Raw genomic sequence first — 26,445 nt, 5'->3', positions numbered from 1 at the left:
CAAATTACTATTCGAATGTAGATACTGCTTGACAGTTGCTAAGGAACAACTGACACTTCTAAGGAACAACTGCCAGTTCCTATGGAGCAGCCAACAATTGCTACGGAATACCCGATCAATGATAATAAAATGAAATGCAGATGGCGGGACTTATTAACTGTAACGATCCTCTGCACGAGCGCTCTGTATGCATTCGACAGTTCATGCAGTACGTTGTTTTACGAAGGCATTCCATGTCGTTCGGCAACACATTTACAAATGATGTGATACTAAAGATCGTGGATAACAGTTGAACGATTCGAAGCCGGTCAAGTGTCACCACTGTGGCCAAAGTAATTTCTGAGTCCAAAAGTGTCATCTCGTGCTTAAGAAAGGACACTGAAAGTGCAAACGCTTTGCAAAAGCATGCCGTTGGTATAAGACGGACCTCCATACTGCATGAGGACCGATACGCAGCCCTAATGGCGAAAAGAAAAAAATATCTCACTCCATTTCGCAGCGATTAAATCGGGTTGGTTTGTATGCTCGGAAGCCTGTTGAACTCATCCCACATTAACCACTTCATCGTCGAGGAAGCGTTAGTTGATGCAGAGTATGTTGGTTGCGGTCAACAACAGTGGTTCTCCAACGAATACCGCTTCATTGTGTCACGTGATTCTGGCCATCAGTTAGTGTGGAGAGAGAGAGGGGAACACGTTATAGACCACTGAATGTTGACGATTTAAAAAAACAGAAAAGCGTTATGGTACGGGAAGGCGTTATGCACAATGAGCGAACACCGCTGTATATCTCTGTGCGAGGTCCATTTAAAGCACGGCGTTATTGTGCGGAGATAATTCTGCATCATGTCCGTCTGTTTAGGAGTGAGACAGGTCCGTACTTTCGATTTTATGGACGACAGTGTCAAGTGTTTCTCAGCGACACCCCCTCCCCGAACTGTGCATGAAAAAAAAAACCTCTTTCATAGAGGAGTGGGCCAATATCACCCAAGGACTGCTCAACAGTTTGATAGCCAGCATTAATGACAGGAGCAAAATGTGCATTAGTGCCCGAGAAGGGCAAATTCCTTACTGAGAGTCCGATATCGAACTTGATGTTGTGAGCCTGATGTGGATCAAACACGAACGCTATTTAGATCTGTTATCCTGTTTTTCCGAGCCCAGAAATCTGTACCATTTTTCGTTGCAGATGTTCCACTCGGCGTATATTAAGTACGTATTGTGTTCCATGTCGTCTGTCATTATCAGTGATTATTCCACCACTTCTGTATTCCTTAGCAACTGTCAACGAGCATATATCATTTCTTGAATGAATGGACCGAACAATTTGCACCATGTGTGAAAAGGTCAATATTCTGGACTGAAAGTCTTCTGATAGACACATCAAAGTCTACTTTTTTGTGAGACACGGTTTTCATCGGTTTAGTTATACCAAACCTTTTCTCATTCTAAATCTCTGATCATGTCATACAAATTCTGAGTCATTACCAGTAGCATTTACAATTGACGCCGATTAAGATACTTCACACTGAACCTGTTGGGACGGATGAACGTCAACCGTTAGACCGAGGACTTTCACTCAATGGAACTCATTTTATGGAGCATTATTATAGAAAAATATTATGGAAAGATCCCTCCAAGTTTCAGTATACTGACTTGAGAATATTCCGAATTTTCAAACACTATTACTGTGTAATTTACTTTTATAAGTTTCAAAATATGATTAAATACGCATAGAACTTCACAAAATAAACCGATATTAGGCTGGTGTCATACCTAGTTACAGCCCACTTTTCTATAAAAACGTCAAAGTTCTTCTGCTACTCACAGATTTGCCATTTTTTGTACTTAATTCATGTTCATGGTGTACAGGAAACGTTGGAATATTGTATCAGTATTTCAGATTTTAGATAAAGCTGGAAGAAATAAATTAGTGTATACATGTTAGGGAATTCATATATATGTGCATATTGTCAATACCACTTTGGAATCAATATTACAGATAAAATATGAGTAGTATTTTTTGGTTAAGTTGCGTTTTGTTAGGCTGGTTTGGGTTCACGTTGGATTGGGTTGGGTCTGGTTATGAGCGTTAGTCGGCAAACTTGTGCTCGCTTCGCAAAAGCAATGGAAGCAGTGACAAGAGAGCGGTGCATCGTGAAGCGAGAGAACTGAGCGCTGCACACCACCCAATTCCAAGCGCGGAAACCATGTGAAAAAAAGTCATATTTCATAATTTCTTAGAGTCTATCAGTTTACGTCTTCAGCTAAAATTTTGCGTACGATTTTTTTCAACGTGTCGAACAATTTGGAAAACTCAACACTGATTTCCACATGGGAAGTCCATTTCCTTGTAAACAAGAATTCTGGCGTCAATAGTATTAGGAACATTCAATATGATTCTTCTTTCCCAGTCCTTATTCCCCTGCGTGCATCGTTCTATTTCTAAATGGCTTCACGTAGCCTCATGCAGCTCCTACTCTTGAGTTACCTGCATCGTTGTCACTTGGTCCACAGTCAAGATAGACAGCTTAAAGCCGCCATTATACGTGACCCTTTGTTTAGTGTAATGAAAGTGATTTTACTGTTGATGTAAACAGACACTGCAGTATTATGGAAAACTGAAAAAAAAAACAAACCATGTAGTGTATAAGCGCTACCACGACCAGCTGCACTGGTGAAGTTGAAGTCGGAGGATCTGTACTGGGTCACTCGTTGTGCAGTGCTTACACATTCAAGTATTAGTTTAATTGCACTATAATTTGTACTGAAAACTGCTGAAACGATCGAAGGAAATCATGTAGTAGCAGGCGTCATTTAGAGCCTCACCTGAAGCTTTGAGCTGACATAGCAACGTTGTGTATGGACTGTTTGTTTTTGTAACGCTCGCTTCTGCATAATGTTCCTGTTCAAGTGACCATTTGCACCATTCTCAAAAACTCTACATTGTATGGACATAAATGATTTAACACTTGGTAAGAACCCATCTATGCTATGGAAAATCATCAAGTAGATTAGAAAATGAAACTCCGTTTTGTGCATTGGATGCTTTTTATGAACTGAAGATAGGTGCTCTTCGTGGTATTAGCGTTAGTCCTAACAATAATCAAGACGTGGCTCTTGCAGAACATTACGTTCAAATACTAAGCAACTAAGGGAATGTAATTACTTTATTTTCAATCTTTGTTATTTCTTTCTTTCTGCCAATTTTGTTCACAATTTGCACTTTGTTCTGATTGTTGCCAGCATTATATTTAAAGTTTGCAAAGTAATACTTCAGAGCTAGATCAGAAATGTAAGGACTATAGTATGAGGATTAGCATTTCCAAAACGAAAGTAATGCCAGTGGGAAAGAAATATAAACGGATTGTGTGCCAAATAGGGGGAACAAAGTTAGAAGAGATGGACGGTTTCAAGTACTTAGGATGCATATTCTCACATGATGGCAACATAGTGAAAAAACTGCAAGCGAGGTGTAGCAAAGGTAATGCAGTGAGCGCTCAGCTACGATCTATTCTCTTCTGCAAGAAGGAAGTCAGTACCAAGACTAAGTTATCTGTGCACCGTTCAATCTTTCGACCAAGTTTGTTGTATGGGAGCGAAAGGTGGGTGGATTCAGGTTGCCTTATCAACATGGTTCAGGTTACGGATATGAAAGTAGCTAGGATGATTGCAGGTACTAGTAGATGGGAACAATGACAGGAGGGTGTCCACAATGAGGAAATCAAAGAAAAACTGGGAATGAACTCTATAGATGTAGCACTCAGGGCGAACAGGATTAGATGGTGGAGTCATCTTACACGCATGGGAGAAGCAAGGTTACCCAAGAGACTCATGGGTTCAGCAGTAGAGGGTAGGGGGAGTCGGGGCAGCTCAAGGAGAAGGTACCTGGATTCGGTTAAGAATGATTTTGAAGTAATAGGTTTAACATCAGAAAAGGCACTAATGTTAGCACTGAATAGGGGAACATGGAGGAATTTTATAAGGGGGCTATGCTCCAGACTGAACGCTGAAAGGCATAATCAGTCGTAAATGATGATGATGATGATGATGATGATTTGCACTTTGTTCTTACTGACTAAACCTGATGTGTCAATTACTACATATTTACATTTTTAAATTGTTTTAATTAACTTTCTTTATCATTACTATGACAGTGCCTTGTACTTGTACATTAGTACACCTCAACTTAACTTCTAGATTCCTCTGTTTCACATATTTTGCTTATAGCTTAATGCGTCAAAACAGTTCTTCAACCGTGTGTTCTTTAAGGTGCTGTTGTCAGAAGAAAAGTCATGTGCTATTTCCAGTCTACTGTGTTCAACGCTTCAGAAAATCTAAAGAACATATTGGGAGAAGTGCCTACGAAGTTAACTTCAATCTCACATATGAGGAATACCATATAAACTAATGACTGAAAAGATTAAGGAACCTACTACCATTTCTACAATTCGCAAAGAGGACTCAACGATGGCTAGATGCAGGGAGTTAGTAGAATAACTGCTAACTGCCCTATTTCATGATGATAGCACCAACACAGAAACTTAAATACACACAAACTTAGAAACGAACAAGATAACGAACACGATGATCAGATTTTGGCTACACTTTGCGGTCAAGAACAAGTTTCTGTAGCAATTTCCAACCACAAAACTGGAAAGGCACCTCGTCCGGATGGTGTGTGCCCTCAAGTCGTGCAGAAAATAGGTCCACCGATAGTGCCATATTTGACAGCATTACTAAACGACACGTTGCGAATAGGCAGGACTCCGGCAATATAAAAAACAACTAGAGCAATAGTGATTAAAAAGGGAAGGATAATGACCCGGTATTACCGAAGAGCTGTAGATCTATTTCCTTAGTGAGCGTTTTGGTCAAACTTCAGCAGCGTCTGCTCTGTATCCGCTTCTAGACTCACACGAAGCTCAGGGGTCTAAACCATTGTCAATATGGATTCAGAGTAGAAAAGTGTATAGATGATGCAGTTAACAGAGCTTTCATGTTGTAGAAAATTCGACAGCGAAGTATGCACTCACGCTCAATTGACATCGCAACCGCATTTGATAATATTTGGTGGCGTGCAAAGTTTGCACGGCTCCGAGATCTCGGTGTCACCAGATGTTTGTATAACAACTTTGTAGATTAATGTAGCGGACGTAGCGTCCAGTGGATTTCGGCACAAAGAAAGGTAATTTTATTATTGAACTCCTATTACATCTGTTAGATGGGATAGATACTACTGAAGCTGTCGATGCGCAAACACATGATATACTAGCAGTTGTGTCGGCAGATTCCAGTGCGAGACTTGAGGAAAAGACGAATGATGTGTTAGCTCAGGTACAGCATTTGTGCAACAAACTGACTATAACAGTTCATAAAACAACAATAACTTACAATACGTTAGTTCGTCCAGTCTTAGAGTATTGTTTGTCTGTATGTGACCCTAACCAGTTGGGTCTGATTCAAGAGATTGAGAAGGTCCAAAGAAGAGCGTCAAGATTCATGACTGGTACATTTAGACATCACGAGAGAGTTACGAATCTCATAGAAATTTTAAAGTGGGACACATTTGTAGACAGACGGGGCGCTAAACGGAAGGGTCTGCTCACTAAATTCCGAAATCCGATCTTCACAGAGGATATAGAGCATATATTATTACCACCAACTTTCAAATCGCCCAATGATCACCACTGAAAGATAAGGGAAATTCGAGCTAGTACTGAGGCGTCCAGACAGTCGTTTTTCCCTCGCGCGATCAGCGAGTGAAACAGTGGAGGAGGGGGGGGATATGACTTTGGCACGAATTGTGCCCTCCGCCACTCACAGCTTGGTGGCTAGCGGAGTATATATGTAAATGTAGAAACATATTTCTAAGGCAAAGATTTTCTCTTGCCAGAAACTCGTCCCTGAGGCTTGACGGAATCCCTGTAAAACGCAGCATTATTTGTAGATGTTTACGTATTCTTCACGACGAGGTAACAAACTTTCTAGAACATGTACAATTTATTATTAAGAAAACGGCTCAAATTATTCGTAAGATTGCCCGTGCTGGAACTGCTGACGGTAAATTACCGTTGCATGTGGTACGGTCATATCACGAAGCTATCTTCAGCGCCATAGTGGGATCCGCTGCCAGCTTTTGCGCGCATCGCCTTTTTTCTGTCATCAGTCTTCTGATTGGTTTGGTGTGGCCCGTCACGAATTACTCTCCTGCGCCACCCTCTTCATCTCTAGGCAGCAGTTGCAACCCACGTGCACAAACTATTTGCTCGATGCATTCCAATCTCCCTTCATCTACCCCTTCTCATTATCAGTGTTTACCACATATTCCTTTCCTCTTCGATTCTGCGCAGGACCTCCTCATTCCTTACTTTATCAGACCACCTCATTTTCAACATTAGTCTGTAGCACCACACCTCAAATGATACGATTCTCTTCTCTTCTGGTTTTCTCACGGTCCATGTTTCACAACCGTACACTGCTGTGCTCAAGACGTATATTCTAAGAAACTTCTTCCTCAAATTAATGTCTATGTTTGACACTAGTAGATTCTATTCCTATTGCTAGTCTGCTTGTGATATATTCCTTGCTCAATGCATCATTGGTTGTTTAGCTTCCTAGCTGGCAGAATTGAATAACTTAATCTACATCAGTGACCATCGAACCTGATGCTGAGTTTCTCGGTGTTCTCATTTCTACTACTTTTCATTACTTACTCATTAGACTGTTCATCCCATTCAACAGCTTATGTAATTCTTCTTCACTTTCACTCAGAATAGCAATTTCATCAGCGAATTGTATCACATCCATTCACCTTGAAATACTCGTCTCCATCTGATGCCTACCCCTGTATTCCTCAGAATTTCAAACATCTTGCACATTTAACGTTGTCGAAAGCTTCATCCAGGTCGACAAATGATTTTAATGTCTTTTGATTTTTCTTTAGGCTTCCATTATAAGTAGCAAAATTTTCGATTCTTCTGTGTACCATTATTGTCAGTAATTTAGATGCACTACCTGTTAAGCTGATTGCGTGATAATTCTCGCGCTTGTCAGCTCTTGCAGTCTTCGGAGTTGTGTGGATGATATTTTTCCGAAAGCCAGATGGTATGTGGCCAGACTCCTACATTCTACACACTAACGTGAATAGTCGTTTTGTTGTCACTTCCCACAATGATTTTAGAAATCCAGGTGGAAAGATGTCTGCCCCTTCTGCCCTATTTGATCTTTTAAGTCCTCCAAAGCTCTCTTAAATTACGATTCTAATATTGGATCCCGTATCTCGTCTAAATCGACTCTTGTTTCTTCTTCTATCACATTAGACAAATATTACCCCTCACAGAGGCCTTCAGTGTACTCTTTCCACCTGTCCGCTCTCTCCTTTGTATTTGATAGTGGAATTACCGTTGCACTCTTAACGTTACCAGCGTTGTTTTCAGTTTCATCGAAGGTTGTTTTGCTGAGTCAGTCCTTCCGACATTCAGTTCTTTTTCTATTTCTTCACATTTCTCATGCAGCCATAACGTATTAGCTTCCCTGCACTTCCTAATTATTTCATTCGTCAGTGACTTTTAATTCTGTATTCCTGAGTTTCCCTAACATTTTTGTACTTTCTTCTTTCATCGATCAACTGAACTGATTCTTCTGTTGCTCAGGGTTCGTCGCAGTTACCTTCTTTATACTTATGTTTTTCTTTTCAGTTTCTGTGATTGCTCTTTTTAGGAAATACATTCCTCTTTAACTGTACTGCCTAATGAACTCTTCATTTTTACTGTATCTATTGCCTTAGAGAACTTCAAGCGTATCTCGTCAATCCTTAGTACTTCCCTACCCTACTGCGTATTGATTCTTCCTGACTAATCTCTTAAACTTCAGCCAACTGTTCATCACTACTACATTGTGATCTGAATCTGTATCTGCTACTGGGTAGGCCTTACAATCCATTATATAATGTTGGAGCCTCTCTCTGACCAAGACGTAAACTAACTGAAATCTTTCCGTATCACCCAGACTTTTCCAAGTATACGTCCTCCTCTTGTGATTTTTGTAAAGATTATTAGTTATTAGTAGCTGGAATTTATAACAGATCTCAGTTCGTCTTTCTCCTCTCTCATTACTTGTCCCAAGCCAGTATTCTCCTGTAACCGTTTCTTGTCCTCCTTCTTCTACAACTACATTACAGTCCTCCATGAGTATTAGTTTCATCTCCTTTTGCGTACTGTATTACTATTTTAATATCCTCATATAATTTCCTGTCTCTTCACCTTCACCGGCCGGAGTGGCCGAGCGGTTCTAGGCACTACAGTCTGGAACCACGCGACCGCTACGGTCGCAGGTTCGAATCCTGCCTCAGGCATGGATGTGTGTGATGTCCTTAGATTAGTTAGGTTTAAGTAGTTCTAAGTTCTAGGGGACTGATGAGCTCAGAAGTTGAGTCCCATAGTGCTCAGAGCCATTTGAACCATTTTTTCTTCATCTTCGGCATGTATACCTGAACTACCGTTGTCGATGTTGGTTTGCTGTAGATCCTGGTAACAAAAACCCATTCACTGAACTATTCACAGTAAGACACTCTCTGCCCTCTCTTCCTATTCGTAACAAATCCTACTCCTGTTATCAAATGGTTCAAATGGCTCTGAGCACTATGGGACTCAACTGCTGTGGTCATTAGTCCCCTAGAACTTAGAACTACTTAAACCTAACTAACCTAAGGACATCACACACATCCATGCCCGAGGCAGGATTCGAACCTGCGACCGAAGCAGTCGCACGGTTCCGGACTGCGCGCCTAGAACCACGAGACCACGGCGGCTGGCATCCTGTTATCCCGTTTTATGCTGCTACTGATATTTTCCTATATTCGTCTGACCAGAAATCCTTGTTTTCTCTCCATTTCACTTCACTGACACTGTTATATCTAGATTGAGCTTTTGTATTTTGCTTTTTGAGATATTCTAGCTTCCCTACCATATTAGAGCTTCTGACATTCCACGCCCCGACTCGTAGAACATTATCCTTTCGTTGATTATTCAATCTTTTTCTCGTTGTAACCTTCCCCTTGGTAATCCCCTCCTGGAGATCCGAATGGGGGACTATTTCGGAAATCTTTTTCCAATGGAGCGATCATCATGACACTTCTTCAACTACAGGACACATGTCCTGTGTCCGTTGCGTGTCTTCAGTGCAGTGGTTTCCATTGATTTCTGTATACCTCATGCCGTCGATCATTGCTGATTGAGGGTCAGTTTCCCATCCCAAGGACAAGAGAGTACCCTGAACCTCTGCCTTCGACTAGGCAACTACAAAACAATACTGCGACGAATTCTGCGGAGCGTACTTCGGAGGATCACTTGTGCGTTGGACACTGCACCGGTCGAGGGATTACTAGTTATTGTCGGGGTATGTCCGACGGATATTGTGATTCGTTACAGGGCAGCGCTGTATTGGTTGGGGCGTTGACAATACGATAGTATGTACGATATCACAGGAACTCATATTACTGATATAAGTACGAGCCTGGATGTTAGATGAATGGCAGTCTGACTGGGACAATAGAAGCACTGCGGAGTGGCTTTACAATGTGTTACGAAGCACCAGTGACAGGCTCAGACTTCGTGAGATCGGCCCTACTGTGCGAACTACTAGCACCTCACGGTCCATATCTCAAACATTTGCAGCGGGTGGGATGTAGCAACACACCAGTCTGTGAATATGAAGAGGAAGGCCCAGCCGTTCATGTCGTTCTCAGATGCCCCCGTTTTCGAGATAGAGAGCGACGGCAGACAGTCTGACTGTGATATGCAAACAACTGAAACTTACCAAAACTTATAAACTTCAGTTATTACGATTGCACATATAATATCTAAAAGGCAACAGGTTAACTGTCGGTCTATAAGATAAAGTAGAAGCTCTGATTATCAAAATAACGTCAACAGACCACAAAAGTGTTTCTTCCATTATAGATGATGATAGGCATATATAAAATTCAATTTACAGAAACTTTAAAAAATATATGTATGGATATGTATACAGGAGAAATTAAAAAAAAAAAGAAGGAAAGAGAGAAAGAAAGAACGCGTGCTAAGGCCACTCCCAGAGGTATGCTTAGACACGAGGATCGCTGAGGCACATACATACCAGAGGGGACTATGTAGAATAGTGAGTAACAACAGGTGAGGCACATACATACCAGAGGGGACTATGTAGAATAGTGAGTAACAACAGGTGAGGCACATACATACCAGAGGGGACTATGTAGAATAGTGAGTAACAACAGGTGAGGCACATACATACCAGAGGGGACTATGTAGAATAGTGAGTAACAACAGGTGAGGCACATACATACCAGAGGGGACTATGTAGAATAGTGAGCACCAACAGGTGAGGCACATACATACCAGAGGGGACTATGTAGAATAGTGAGTAACAACAGGTGAGGCACATACATACCAGAGGGGACTATGTAGAATAGTGAGTAACAACAGGTGAGGCACATACATACCAGAGGGGACTATGTAGAATAGTGAGTAACAACAGGTGAGGCACATACATACCAGAGGGGACTATGTAGAATAGTGAGCACCAACAGGTGAGGCACATACATACCAGAGGGGACTATGTAGAATAGTGAGTAACAACAGGTGAGGCACATACATACCAGAGGGGACTATGTAGAATAGTGAGTAACAACAGGTGAGGCACATACATACCAGAGGGGACTATGTAGAATAGTGAGTAACAACAGGTGAGGCACATACATATCAGAGGGGACTATGTAGAATAGTGAGTAACAACAGGTGAGGCACATACATACCAGAGGGGACTATGTAGAATAGTGAGCACCAACAGGTGAGGCACATACATACCAGAGGGGACTATTAGAATAGTGAGTAACAACAGGTGAGGCACATACATACCAGAGGGGACTATGTAGAATAGTGAGCACCAGCAGGTGAGGCACATACATACCAGAGGGGACTATGTAGAATAGTGAGCACCAACAGGTGAGGCACATACATACCAGAGGGGACTATGTAGAATAGTGAGTAACAACAGATGAGGCACATACATACCAGAGGGGACTATGTAGAATGGTGACCACTAACAGGTTTACAAGTAAGTATAGTTGTTAGTAGGCAAACTTCAAGTTATTCCGAAACTCTCATTTAAATATGTAGCAACATAAGCTGGAAATTATTCACATGACATGGAAGTCATTCTTGTTTTCAATTTTTTTTTTACTTTGATATTATAAATGGTTGCTCTTAACATAATTTACTACTGTATTCAAACATAAATCATTTTGTGTCGACATTTATGCAGTATTAGTATGTACTGAAGGGCATGTGCCATAACTACAACTAAATTATTGCAGGGTGAAGTAGCTCAGCGCAAAATAACTTAAAGCTATGTTAAACGACGTATTAGTAGTTACTTTGTTTTACTGAGCTACCTCTTTGTGACTCTGTGATAATTACATTTTCACTGTAATGTAAGGGGTTTAGGAGGAATTTCGCAGTATTACAGGTGATTCAGGCCTCGTATTTTTAACAGTATGTGTGTATAACAGGCACTTATTGGCATATTACAGCACAGATATTGTGTGCTAATAAGCAGATCACTGTGCAACTTTGCTACATACGCTGATGATACATACGCTGTTGATCAAATGAGATCATTTATCTCTCTGTCACAAGAAAATCAATAGAACGTGAGAAATCGTTTATGTTTCGTTGCCCATTAGTCTAATTCTTTAGGTTGACAAATATATTCAAATTCTGTCCCCACAGGGAAATATAACGTTGTTTACTAATTGGAGTTAGCCTGTAACAGTATATGTAATTCAGCAAGCTTCAGTCCTTTTCAGAAGCTATTCCTATTTTCTTGCAGGTCCAAGGACATACCAGAAGGCCACACGGTTGGGGTACTGGCAGCTGGTTTCCTCAGCTTCATCTCCTTATTCTCGGACGATAGTTATGGACGTATCAACTTCACAAAGAAGTTTCCCGTTGCTAAGATCTACGTTCATTCCCACTGCCGTGGTTTATTCAGGTACAGTGTCAAATAGTGTGTTTTCATAATCACTTCCGTAGAAACATTATGCGGTATTTTTTAGTTCTATTTTTTTGGGAAACTATGCTTCAGTTATGATATTTCGTTGTAAAGTACGATTTTTACAACACTCTGCTCGCAACCGCGTCGTCCACATTGTCTTGCAGAAAATTAATTCTTCCGCCTGCTTATATGCGTTGGCTCACCGAGGATATACTTCATTGAGAATTCTCACGATGGTACACGGTAACAGAAGTTTACCTTGCATAAAAACGAAAAGTCAACAAAACTTTACGTCTCTTCGGTTATATGAAGTAGATTGATGTTTTACATATCACTTTTGTATTAACGGGAAACTTAAATATGCATTTATCTTCAGTGGTAAAAGTCTCTGGATTCGCTGTTGCCTCTTTTACCACATCGGATGTTCTTTAATTTCTTTCCATGAAATGGGTAACAGTTTTCTTCCATTTTTTTACCAGTGTACAGTTGCCTGTTACGTGCTCTTACTCAGTGCCTCTGTTTCTGTGGTTAGTTTCTGTTAGATTTTTCTTTCTCTTTCTTGAACTACCTACTGATCTTTTCTCTGTTGGTCAATAATTCATTATTACTTTGGTATTCTGTTTTCATTAACTGTTGTGACGAAAACACAAAAGTCATTACTTATATTTATACATAGTTTGATCTGTTCGTTTACGCTTGTAGTCCTAGTTCTTGTCTGATTGTTATATTCCTTGTCGTATCAGACTGTACACAGCTGTACTTACGCGTTTTCAGCTATTACTGACCAAGTCTCACTATCTAAAAGTACAGACGATATTGCCATTGTTTTATAGAACTTCATTAGAGTTCCTTTCCCCACCTTTTTATTCAGAATTTGAATGTCACCTTATTAATATAACAATATTTTCGATTTTTTTCCGGTATGTGCTTCTCATTTGTGATGGAGATGGTATTTACAAAGACTCTGAATTTATTCGCTCTCTCTTCTTTCTTGATATTATTTATAATTCTGCTCGGGCCGGCTCTTGACCTTTAAACATTTTGTTTTTATGTGACTGTCAGCTATTAGAAACTGGTTATCAGAAAAGAATATTATGAGTTCATTATTAAAGATTATAGACATAAAACTCCATTTCTTTTAGTCATTGTCTCAAAATATCATGAACAAAGATACTACAAAGTATGGGACAAAAACTGCATCCTTGTCATAATCCTAAATTTCTTGTCCCTCTAACATTCTCTTCTGCATAAATAGCAGCTTTAGAGTGTTGTATTATTCGTATTGGTGTGATATCTATCTCCAGACTAATATTCCTCGCAGTATTTTTCTATCTCCATTGTTAAGAACTTTCAAACAATAAACAGACATCAGAGGGGTTTATTGTACACTTTCCAGTTACTTGTCTAATGACAAATGTGTCATCAATTGAGACTTACTCTTTCTGAAACCAATTTTCTCCTTCAACAACATTTTTCATAAAATTACTGCGCCTCTTTATGTTGTTATCTACGAAAATATTCTATTTACAGTTTTGTGTAAAGGAATTCCCATATAATTCTCATAATTTTCTATCTCTCTTCTTAAATGTAAGTTTTACTATGATTAATTTCCAGATGTCTAGAATTTCTTTTGTTATCCAGCATATTATGTTGAAAGAAATGAACCAAGGTTTAATAAAAGCAAATTCCAACTCACTCAATTGAGTGTTCGTGTTGTTACGTCCTGGTTTTTCATTTTTCTCAAAGCATCCTCTCATTCTGTCATTTCTAGTGTTGTAAGACTACCATAAGCTACTGTAGACTATTATAAGTAAGCGTACTCTAAGTTAGTTTTCCCAACATGTTTGGTCAGCTAAGATCTTAATCCGTTACCTGTGCGTTAGGTGTGTTGCACATCTATCGAGCGTTACTTCATTTCGATGGCTTTACTTGTGAATGCGATCAATATCTTACTATAATCCTCTAGGAACCAGAAGGAGTGAACCATCTGCATAATGAGTGAAGGTATATAAATGGCGGCATAACCTGGGAAACATTTGTTATCTACATAGTTATTCACTGGTCTGTCACTTAAAAATGAACAATATTTATAGCAAAACTGACATTTTAAATATTTGATTGATGTTTTATTAAAAATAGTTGATTTGGAACGTGTAACAGAGTAATGTAATAAAAATAAAGAAATATAGATTTATGGTATTGAGCCAGAAAACGAAATTTCCCTAGAAAAAGTAAAATTATAAAACGCAAAACAAAAACATATCAAACATTACATCAGTACTTGGCCAAGTGCAATTAAAATATGTATCTCCTATTGCTAAACAGCTTTAGTACTTATCAATAATACTAGAAAACTCTTGCTTTTCGTAATGATTCAGAACGTTCTTTTGAGTACTAAATATCAACAATAATTATAGAGATTTTCTTGTGTTTGTGTATGTGAGCTGAACTTGCAACAGATGTATTTGCTTTCGTTATATAAAAGCGCAGACGTTATGCATGCAGTTACTTTTATTACTTATTAAACTCAATTTTTATTTTGTAACGACATAAGATACTCACTGGACTAACCCTAAACAACATGTGGTTCTAATTACTTGTAAAATACACCGACGGTAAACAAAGAGAAGTCGTTGGATCCCAGTTTCTCTCTGACACATTTCTACCAATGCTACTAATACTCCAGTAATCCTTCCATTTACTCTGTTATTTATGTACTGTTCCAAAACTACCAAATCATAGTTTTGGTGGAGCGCAACTCTAGTCTATACACTTACTTCCTTGTTCTCTTCAGGTGTTACAACTTGTTCTCCTAAGTTTCTATTTGCTCGATACTGATTTGTTCAAAGCATCTTATAGTAGTCTAACTACTCTAAGGTACTTATCATTTCAATGGTCATAATATTTTTGTCTCTTTATTCAAATACTTCATCATTTTATATGCCGATTACTGTCGTCCATGACTACCATTTCTACTTCTAAGATGAATATGTCCCAGTTCTCCTGTTTAACTCAGTTTTCCATCTACGGAAAACCTACAGCCACAAGCAAAGTTATCCATAGCTCATCGAGCCACCTAACATCTCATAAGTATACCAGTTTCAGACACGTGCTCTACAGGATAAACTGAACACTTCTTAAACCTGAAAACTACACACACACATGAATTAAGTAATCAGACCAATTGCTGTTGAAATTAATACAAAAACTGATACACTAACCAAATTCAGCAAGAACGTAGAAATGGAAAATAATGACAGTTACCGCCCACTCAAGAACACAACCAATGTGGCTGAAAATACAGAGGCAGAATACAGAGACAACACAGCACACCACATCACATCAGAAAATGAAGCAAATGGTAAACACTACCATAGCACATACAACTGGAAACACGTTGAAGAAGCGGAGGATCCCACTATCGTTCAAAATAAACAACATATTTCAACAAAGGCTAAAATCAGACATTAGAATCTCAGGCAAATCCAGCAATGTAGAACTTTACCGCCTTACATGCAGATCCTGTTAATCACAAAACGTCATACAAACAACCATAAACTTCCAAACTAGGTACACGGAGCACAAGGAAGAGAGCACATGAGAACTCTGAAGAGCGACAGCACAAAATACCACTTTCGCAGGATAATAAGTAAAAGCTACCACCCTACTAACATCGAAACTCATCTGCTCATTCCGAAACACAGCAATAATTTACACCGAAAACAAAGAATAAAAAAAATTTTTAATTGCAAAAGGCTGTATTGGGGGCAGAAACGTAGTAACAGGAAACACTTTAGAAGAACACACTATTTACTGCTTTAAGAGATTCAATACAGGGCACATGTGCATACACGAACGCGTGCACACGCAAGCACACACACACACACACACACACACACACACACACACACACACACACACCAAATCACATCTCCATCACACAATGAGACATACAGGGTGTTATAAAAAGGTACGGCCAAACTTTCAGGAAACAGTCTTCACACACAAAGAAAGAAAATATGTTATGTGGACATGTGTCCGGAAACACTTACTTTCCATGTTACAGCTCATTTTATTACTTCTCTTCAAATCACATTAATCATGGAATGGAAACACACAGCAACAGAACGTACAAGCGTGACGTCAAACACTTTGTTACAGGAAATGTTCAAAATGTCCTCCGTTAGCGAGGATACATGTATCCACCCTCCGTCGCATGGAATCCCTGATGCGCCGATACAGCCCTGGAGAATGGCGTATTGTATCATAGCCGTCCACAATACGAGCACGAAGAGTCTCTACATTTGGTACCGGGGTTGCGTAAAGAATAGCTTTCAAATGCCCCCATAAATGAAAGTCAAGAGGGTTGAGGTCAGGAGAGCGTGGAGGCCATGGAATTGGTCCGCCTCTACCAGTCCATCGGTCATCGAATCTGTTGTTGAGAAGCGTACGAACACTTCGACTGAAATGTGCAGGAGCCCCATCGTGCGTGAACCACATGTTGTGTAGTACTTGTAAAGGCACATGTTCTAGCAGCACAGGTAGACTATCCCATGTGAAATCATGATAACGTGCTCCATTGAGCGTAGGTGGAAGAACATGGGGCCCAATTAAGACATCACCAACAATTTTCACAGAAAATCTGTGTTGATGACGAGATTGCACAATTGCGTGCGGATTGTCGTCAGCCCAAACATGTTGATTGTGAAAATTTACAATTTGATCAAGTTGGAATGGAGCCTCATCCGTAAAGAGAACATTTGCACTGAAATGAGGATTGACATATTGTTGGATGAACCATTCGCAGAAGTGTACCCGTGGAGGTCAATCAGCTGCTGATAGTGCCTGCACACGCTGTACATGGTACGGAAACAACTGATTCTCCCGTAGCGTTCTCCATACAGTGACGTGGTCAACGTTACCTTGTACAGCAGCAACTTCTCTGACGCTGACATTAGAGTTATCGTCAACTGCACGAAGAATTGCCTCGTCCATTGCAGGTATCCTCGTCGTTCTAGGTCTTCCCCAGTCGCGAGTCATAGGCTGGAATGTTCCGTGCTCCCTAAGACGCCGATCAATTGCTTCGAACGTCTTCCTGTCGGGACACCTTCGTTCTGGAAATCTGTCTCGATACAAACGTACCGCGCCACGGCTATTGTCCCGTGCTAATCCATACATAAGATGGGCATCTGCCAACTCCGCATTTGTAAAAATTGCACTGACTGCGAAACCACGTTCGTGATGAACACTAACCTGTTGATGCTACGTACTGATGTGTTTGATGTCAGTACTGTAGAGCAATGAGTCGCATGTCAACACAAGCACCGAAGTCAACATTACCTTCCTTCAACTGGGCCAACTGGCGGTGAATCGAGGAAGTACATTATGTACTGACGAAACTAAAATGAGCTCTAACATGGAAATTAAGCGTTTGCGGACACATGTCCACATGACATCTTTTCTTTATTCGTGTGTGAGGAATGTTTCCTGAAAGTTTGGCAGTACCTTTTTGTAACACCCTGTATATAAAGTACAAAAGTCGTCAGAACTCCCGCTACAATTTTCAAAACCTCGCGATAGGCATTACACCTCGCAACACACTCGAACAGCAAGATGGCGTAGAATTTTGAATTACGGTCAAGGTGTAAAAGTTATGTTTTTCTATGACTTTAAAGCAGCTACAAGTCGACCAACTAACGTGGGTAGAGGACATATTATGTAACAGCCCAGTGCCCACCAAAACTGCGTCCACAAAACTACCACAATTCCCCACGTATATCACGGACTTATGTAAGTTCACATATTCATATCGGTTAATAACAACCTCTCATACAGTTGCAGATGACATGCTGTATGCCAAAAAAATCGTACCAAAACACACAGAATATGTCTAAAACATGGCAACAAACGTAGAAACCATGCTGCAAGTTAAAAGAATGTACTATGAGACAATTCAGACAATATAGCATCCGGAACCAAACAGTTCACCTGTAATAGCGTTCTGTAATGCCTGCAACGACGGTAATGTTCCATGCTCTAGAAGAAAGAAAACCCTACTGTCGATGTGATATTGTCGCTGAAACTAGTTTGGGGAAGAAAATAAAATAGAAGTCTTTTGCTTCAAAGTGGATCCACAGACCTATATTGTTTTTATGCAAACATGGTCCAACGGAAGAGTTTTCAGGATACAAAGATTATACTTACCAACATAGGCTGTGAACATAGCATCTCTTGAGAGAATGAACTAAATTTCCATAAGACAACATAAGAACCTGGTGAAGATACCATACATGTGTTTAGAATAAAATAATGATGAAAATCGCAAATTAATTGCTCCGCTGATCTATGGTGCAAATATTAACATGATTTGTTGATTTGAAAACATAAGAGAAACTTGAACTTGTGACAAATATGTGAAGAGACTTCATCTTAAGATACAGCAGAATGTCATGAGAGAGTAGGTTTAAACTGTGAAATGTGATGAGGAGAATGGCACAGAGAGTCTCTCAACCGCACAATACACCGTTCTAAGAACGAAAGGCACAACAATAGAAAGAATAGTAAAACAAAGATCAGAATTTATTGTCCTGTAGACAACAAATTCATTAGTGAGGCAGCTGGAGCTCGGATTGCGAAAGACTGATGAAGGTAATCTGCCGTCTTAGTTTCAATGGAACCACCGCCGCCATTTGCGTGAAGTGAATCAAGCAGACCTAATTAGGATAGACAGACAGGGATACAAGCATCTGTCTCCCAGAATGTAGCTCCTATCCCTTAACAATGGGCAGCCTCACTAGGCGTAACAGATACCATCAGACATTATATGCAGGGCTTGGAATGAAGGATGGCTTAATGCATGACGCAAGATCTGCATCACATCGTGAACTTGGACCGAAAATGCTTAGTGAAGAAACTGATAAAGTAATTAAAAAAACCAAACTCACAAAAAAACAGTTGACATGCACTAACGGGAGAAATGATCGAACCATTAAGTGATGAAACACTAAGCTGCTAGAATGAGATTTTCAGTCTGCAGCGGAGTGTGCGCTGATATGACTCTTCCTGGCAGATTAAAACTGTGTGCCCGACCGAGACTCGAACTCGGGACCTTTGCCTTTCGCTCTGAGCTACCGAAGCACGACTCACGCCCGGTACTCACAGCTTTACGTCTGCCAGTATCTCGTCTCCTACCTTCGCAGGAGAGCTTCTGTAAAGTTTGGAAGGTAGGAGACGAGATACTTGCAGAAGTAAAGCTGTGAGTACCGGGCGTGAGTCGTGCTTCGGTAGTTCAGAGCGAAAGGCAAAGGTCCCGAGTTCGAGTCTCGGTCGGGCACACAGTTTTAATCTGCCAGGAAGTTTCAATAAGCTGCTCCTTATGAACTCATACGTGGTATCCATGACAAAAGGTTATAAGATTTAAAAAATCTGTCCTCAGACGATGCCCAAAATGGCTTTATCGCATAGTATGAAAACTATCGTACACTAACCATAACGATTCGGGCGTTCTGACGAAGATTTTAATCAAGATTAATCAAAACTCCATTGAATAATAATATTACTGTGGATGTAGTAAATACAGAGTGACTAGAAAATCTATAATTAGCTTATTAATACCATGTGACAAAATGCTTAATATTGGGAAATAATTATTTGTAGAATTGATTGATCTAAAATTTATTGGACAATGTAGACTGGTATAAGAGGTTATGGAGTTGTGTTGCCGAGACGGGAAAACAGCAGTTTTGCAGGACTGTGAGAGTACACACTTTTTCCTTTAACAACTACTCTATTGATGAAAACTCCAAACTAAAGATACCTAGGTTGATGGAATTATTGTACACGGGGGGGAAAACATAAAAAGTTTGGATCTCAAGACATTCTAGCACTATCATCCAAAACCTGATCATATTTCTCAAGAAGTTAAGGAAGTAATGAGTTATTTCTTTTCGAGGAAAATTTAACATGAAATAATTAACATGAATCGATTAATAAAGGAAACAACCAATCAGCTGATGGCTGTTTACTTTATTAATTGAAGCTAATTCACAGCTCATTTTAACAGCTTCCGCCAAGACTGAGGTAAGAAGAAAACTGAACTCTTGGAGTCAATAGTAGCAAAAACATATGTGGTTGCAGAGTATGTGAAAAAAACAACTTTTTTAAGTACTTATGTAGCTAAATAACTCAGAAAGGCAGATTCTACCAGGAGATTAAACGTAGAATTACAGAAGATGAATCAGGATTCAACATTTTAACCAATTATTTTAAACACCAGGAAAAACTAAGTAAATTTTTGGTTTAAAATTTTGCAGTCTATGGTACAGAGAAATCGACGGTAGGGGAGTTACATAAAAAACGGCTACACACGTCTGAGGCAGTGTGATGAACAAGAGTCCAAAGGATCTTATGGAAGTGCACAATGACCAATGAAGAAGTCTTTAATATCACAGGAGAGAAATGTCCTTCTGAAGGACTGTTAAGAAACGTAAGTGCACCTGGTCCCCTGCACAAACGTTGGTCGGTCGTACTGAACACAGAAAATATGCACGAGGAAGTTCACAGTTTCAAGCAGATAACATACGAGCTAAAGTAACAACGTATGGCGAGCTGACTATTGTATGGATTGAGAACATAAGAACTTCGTTTGTTTCTGTTCAAAACGAAACAACATACGAACAAAAAACATAGAGAATTCTCTAGTGTTACATAATTGCTACGACAGGAAAGAGACCAGTAAATGCACTTCCGAGTAAAGGTCGAATTTAGATTGTGAATTGAAATTAAAGGTTACAATTTTCATGGAAGGCAGATGAGTCTCGAAGAACGCCGGTACACTGGTGAGGGATACGCCAACGCCGAAACATTGTGCGTCACGATTGAGAATGACCTCGGAAGGTATATATTATGTGGCAAAAAGGTCGTCACCTTCGCACAGAAACGTCAGGGGAACCAGTTTTCTCAGCCTTTCACTTGGGGCTATTAACTCCTCCCTGAACGCGAGGAACGGAGAGGTGGAAGGGAAGATGGGGGGGGGGGATGGGGGGAGGGGGGACGGTGAATTCGTCGTTGATACGGCGTTACCTGCAGAAAAATAATCTACGAGACTATATTGGAACGTAATTATGTCAGTAAAGCCAAATGAAGATACGTTTCATACCGAAAACATGTGCCCTGTAGGTCTCAAACGCCACTGAGAACCAGTCGAATCTGTACATATCGTGGTAGAGCAAGATACTAGTTATCTGGATAGAAGACGGCGAGAAAAGTACAATATCAGAGGTGCAAAGTAATGCTGAGTGTCAGATTTTGTCGGAATACGGCAGAAAATGGATGGATTGATGACGGGAAATTCTGGAGAATAAAAATTTGAAGACCGGCATGGACATAGAATGTTTAACGATATTACAAAATGACCACGGGTCTCTGGGAGCTAAAGTGAACGAAAACTCTTTGGAATTTCCAACATTGTTCGAAATTGTTAACTAGGTGTAAAATTGTGGCGAATGGTGATGTAAGCTGACAGAAAATACAAGAATATACGTGCGAAGCTCTTGATCTTCGTGGAGAATTGTTATGTAAGCTGACACAAAAAGAAGAATATGAGGAAGCCAATAGTGAATGCGTGTGGGACTATCCAACCAAAATTCCGTGAAACATTTGTACTGAGGTAGCACTTTGCTTTTTGGAACAACACTATGACTGTAATTATTTCTCAAAGGGGACTGCTTTCGAAACGTTGTCTCGATGAACTTTCGAGTATGTTCGTTAGTCTGAGACCTCTACTCAGCTCAATTAACGGAATAGGTAGAATAGATCCAAGGAAGAGGTAATTGATTTGCCACTGTTCTGTTTACGCAGAGCAAAAATTCTCTATAAGCTCAGTTGCCGGCAGTGCTCAGGTGAAATCATGCAACATGCTTTTTTTTTTTTTTTTTTTTTTTTTTTTTTTGTAAGAGCGTCAGATATTCCTACAGGAGGTGGTACAGGTCAAACGTATACGATTAGTTCCCATAAATTATCCGGAAATCAGTATCTGTTCAGATATATACCACCATGTCGTCTCTTTGCTGTCAGCCTGTTGTGAAGAAATAGACACAATAGGCAGAGATGCTTGTGGTCACCATGCATCCTTACACATATTTCAGCTTTTTTCGCTGTGAATAGCGCACTTTTTCAAACACACCTGGCTACATTCGAATCGCGTCATATTCATCTGTCACGCGCTCCTGTAGCGTTTGCACATTGTCAATGGCTTAAGCATATACCAATGCCTTGAAATGTCTCCAAAACCAGGTATCCAACGGATTCAGATCCAGTGACGGCGGCGCCATGCTACCGGATCTCCTCCACCAATCCGTCGCCCTTCGCCTATGAAAAGTTGCGGTGAACCACTGTGGTACGATCCGCAGAAAATAAAGTGGTGCCTCTTCTTAGATAAATCACCGTCTTTGCTTTTCTGCGGTGCACAAACACTCAGGATCGGGCGGCAGACTGGTCGTGACGCACAAACAAACACAATATACATAAATGACATTGTGGATAACTTCGGGAGTTCAATGAGGCTTTTGCGGATGATGCTGTGGTATATCGAGAGCTTGTAACAATGGAAAATTGTTCTGAAATGCAGGAGGATCTGCAGCGAATTGACGCATGGTGCAGGGAATGGAAATTGAATCTCAGCGTAGACAAGTGTAATGTGCTGCGAATACATAGAAAGAAAGATCCCTTATCATTTAGCTACAATATAGCAGGTCAGCAACTGGAAGCAGTTAATTCCTTAAATTATCTGAGAGTACGCATTAGGAATGATTTAAAATGGAATGATCATATAAAATTGATCGTCGGTAAAGCAGAGGCCAGACTGAGATTCGTTGGAAGAATCCTAAGGAAATGCAATCCGAAAACAAAGGAAGTAGGTTACACTACGCTTGTTCGCCCACTGCTTGAATACTGCTCAGCAGTGTGGGATCCGTACCAATAGGGTTGATAGAAGAGAATCCAACGGAGAGCAGCGCGCTTCGTTACAGGACCATTTAGTAATCGCGAAAGCGTTACGGAGATGATAGATAAACTCCAGTGGAAGATTCTGCAGGAGAGACGCTCAGAAGCTCGGTACGGGCTTTTCTTGAAGTTTAGAGAACATACCTTCACCGAAGAGTCAAGCGGTCTGTTGCTCCCTCCTACGTATATCTCGCGAAGAGACCATGAGGATAAAATCAGAGAGATTAGAGCCCACACAGAGTCATACCGACAATCCTTCTTTCCACGAACAATACGAGACTGGAATAGAAGCGAGAACCGATAGAGGTACTCAAGGTAACCTCCGCCACGCACCGTCAGGTGGCTTGTGGAGTATGGATGTAGATGTAGATGTAGAAGGTACAGTGAGAGTGGAGGCAGCTGCAGAGGAGCAGGGAAAGGAGCGATATTGAATGTGTGTAGAAAGAATGACATAGTTAAGCGTGTTGAGGAAGTGCTGAATATTAGGTAGATACGTGTTCGTAACAGTTTAATTCAAACTGAGAATACAGGCTGGGTAAGAGATAAGTAAACTGCAATGTGACAGTTGGTGTCGAAAGAGACTTACATGAAAACAGCAATTTGTGATAAGAAACAAAGGAGAGTAGATCTCCGTTATTTAAAAAAAAAAAAACTCGTTACCCACAAACGTAATGCATCAAACGACTGAAATAACACATCCCAGTTACACCACATCTCCAGGTATCAAAGACCTGGAAAACCCTGTATGTGTCTTGAACGTTTCAGCGGACGAAGAAGACGATATAGAAAACTTACTGATTTGCAGACTTTTTTACGGCAGTTTCCAAACTTAGAGAAATAAATGTCATCAAAGTAAGATTCCACCAGACACAGTTATATACCAGTGCCAAACGCGGTCGGATCACAAAATTTAGAAAGACATAAATATAAATTTCGTTAGTCCAAATATTAACATTTAATAGACTAATAGTGATGGTAGAGCACTTGCCCGCGAAAGGCAAAGGTCCCGAGGTCGAGTCTCGGTCGGGCACACAGTTTTAATCGGCCAGGAAGCTTCAGCCTAATAACAGTTGTCTCATTTTACTTATCGAGACATGTCGGTGTAACATGGTAATAAATAAACATTGTTATAGCTGCTAGAGCCCCAATTAATCAGTAATTATATTACACTTGGCTCAGCATGCCAGAATCGAACTCATTACGTTACCTGCGACTTGGGTGCCAAGTAAAGCAGTGATATAACGAAATGCTATGTTACAAGACGGCTTTCTTTTCTTACAGCCTCGGATAACCACAGTGAAAGTCTAGTGAAGCTTTATACAGGTATGTTGTCCAGTGTCTCTAGTATGCCCGTCTATCACACTATGTTGCACTTCTTAATTCTGAGTGCACAATGAGCACGTGAAGATGCCCAGCTGAGAAATTTCGACTGATTTCATGGAGCTCACATAACATAACTGTCACGTGTTTCCCTATTCTTGACAGCTCTCGGGTGCATACTGCAGATGCTGCGTTTCGCATTGGAAGTGTTTGATACCAAACATAGAGCTCAGATTTGGCTCCCTGTGCTTTTCACCTATTCGTTCGCAAGAACCATTGGTATATCCTCATAGCATTTTGATACAGAAAACAAGATGGGGTCCACTGTAGAGAATTGGCGGAAATCACAGGCGCCTGCCTTCAATAACAATGGTATTGGAGAGTTGGTACCAAATATCTAAATCGGACCAGTGACTACGTAAAGAAGTAGCTGGAAGGTGTAGCTAAATGTTGCAAATAGAATATGTTTGAGTTGCACTGCTGTTTCGATTACGGGACCGATCGGAGGGAAAAAAATCTCGCATATGACTCAGTGTGCCATGGAGTGTTAAATGCAACTGTATTGTCCTCAAAAGTAAAACGGCCCATATTTCAGCAGGTATTTGTTTAGCTACATCTATATACATTCTCTGCAAGGTACTGCATGGTACATAGCGGAGAATACCACGTGCCACTAGCAGTAATATCCTTTCTTGTTCCACTCCCAAATAGAGCGAGGGACAAAACGACTCTCTATATGCCACTGTACAAGACCTAATTTCTCTTAGTTTATCTTCATGGTCCTAACTCGCAAGGTATGTTGTGGCAGTACAATCGTTCTTCAGCTGGCCACAAGTGACAGTTCTCAAAACTTCTTCAAGAGTGCATTGCGTAAAGCACGTCGGGGACCCCTACTTGAATTCACGAAGATTTTCCATATTGCTGATCGAAACTACCTGGAACAAATCGAGCATCACACCTCAACACAGCTTTGATGTCTTGCTTTAATTCGACCTGGTGGGGGAAAATTTGACACTTTTTTTAAACATTCTGTATAAACGAAATAAAATTAGATTTTTATTCAATGTTTCATCTATCACACATTGTAAGCTGTATTTTTATCAAGGTGTGCTCTAAGGAAGTTAAATTTGGATGGCAAACAGTTACGGCAATAAGAGAATACTTAAATTACATGAATATGTCGTACAGCTGAAAAGATAATGACTCTATTGGCACAACCTGATTAAAAAAAGCCATCCCGAGATCGTGAATTTGGGAGTGGAGAGCAGTACAAGAGGCAAAAGTTGTTGGGGGAGACCAAGGGTTGTTCACAGTAAGCAGGTTCAAACGAATGAAGGCTGCAGTAATTATTCAGAGGTAAAGAGACTTGCACAGTATAGACTAGCGGAGAGAAAAGCATTACTGCAGCCTTGCATCTAAGGAGGACAACAACAACACCTATCAGTTACCTGTTAGCCAGCCGGAGTGGCCGTGCGATTGTAGGCGCTACAGTCTGGAACCGCGAGACCGCTACGGTCGCAAGTTCGAATCCTGCTTCGGGCATGGATGGGTGTGATGTCGTTAGGTTAGTTAGGTTTAAGTAGTTCTAAATTCTAGGGGACTGATGACCTCAGAATTTGATTCCCATAGTGCTCAGAGCCATTTGAACCATTTAACTGTTAGAGGAAGTCACTGAAAATCTACAGCCGCTCCCTAAGGTAAGAGAAAGAAACGAGACATTTATTAATGTAGGCCTTAAGTTATCTAGTCTTGGTTCATTAAGTAGATAAATAACAGAAAATATGGAACACACACGCAACTTCAAGGCCGATTAGCACTGTCCTCCTTACCAGAAGTGGAAACAAGAAGCTTGATTTTACTGAAGAATGCTCTTTGTCATTGAAACATCTCGGTAGAACTGTACCCATACTCACACATTAAGTTCTGCAAATACCCCTCCCACTATCTAAATGTCACTGGAGTTCTTGTGGATACCTTGCTACAGCACGCTTGCTGAAAATAAGATTTTGCGTAGAAACGGCTTAGTCAAAGCTTCAGAAATCGTTTCTAGAATTTAATCTTTGTAGTGGAG

At 40.4% G+C, this 26,445-nt stretch overlaps 1 protein-coding gene across 3 annotated transcripts in view; it reads left to right on the top strand.

The window, feature by feature from the left end:
- The window catches only part of LOC126359055 (toll-like receptor 2), a 209,681-nt gene that overhangs the window by 108,175 nt on the left and 75,061 nt on the right, over nt 1-26,445 (top strand). For all 3 annotated transcript variants that reach the window (XM_050007601.1, XM_050007602.1, XM_050007600.1), the window contains one exon: nt 11,889-12,050. In XM_050007601.1, coding sequence (XP_049863558.1) covers nt 11,889-12,050 — 162 coding nt within the window. The remainder of the gene's footprint in view (nt 1-11,888; nt 12,051-26,445) is intronic.

Source organism: Schistocerca gregaria, chromosome 1, assembly GCF_023897955.1.
Source record: "Schistocerca gregaria isolate iqSchGreg1 chromosome 1, iqSchGreg1.2, whole genome shotgun sequence".
NCBI lineage: Eukaryota > Metazoa > Arthropoda > Insecta > Orthoptera > Acrididae > Schistocerca > Schistocerca gregaria.
This window is presented reverse-complemented; position numbering and strand designations above follow the sequence as displayed.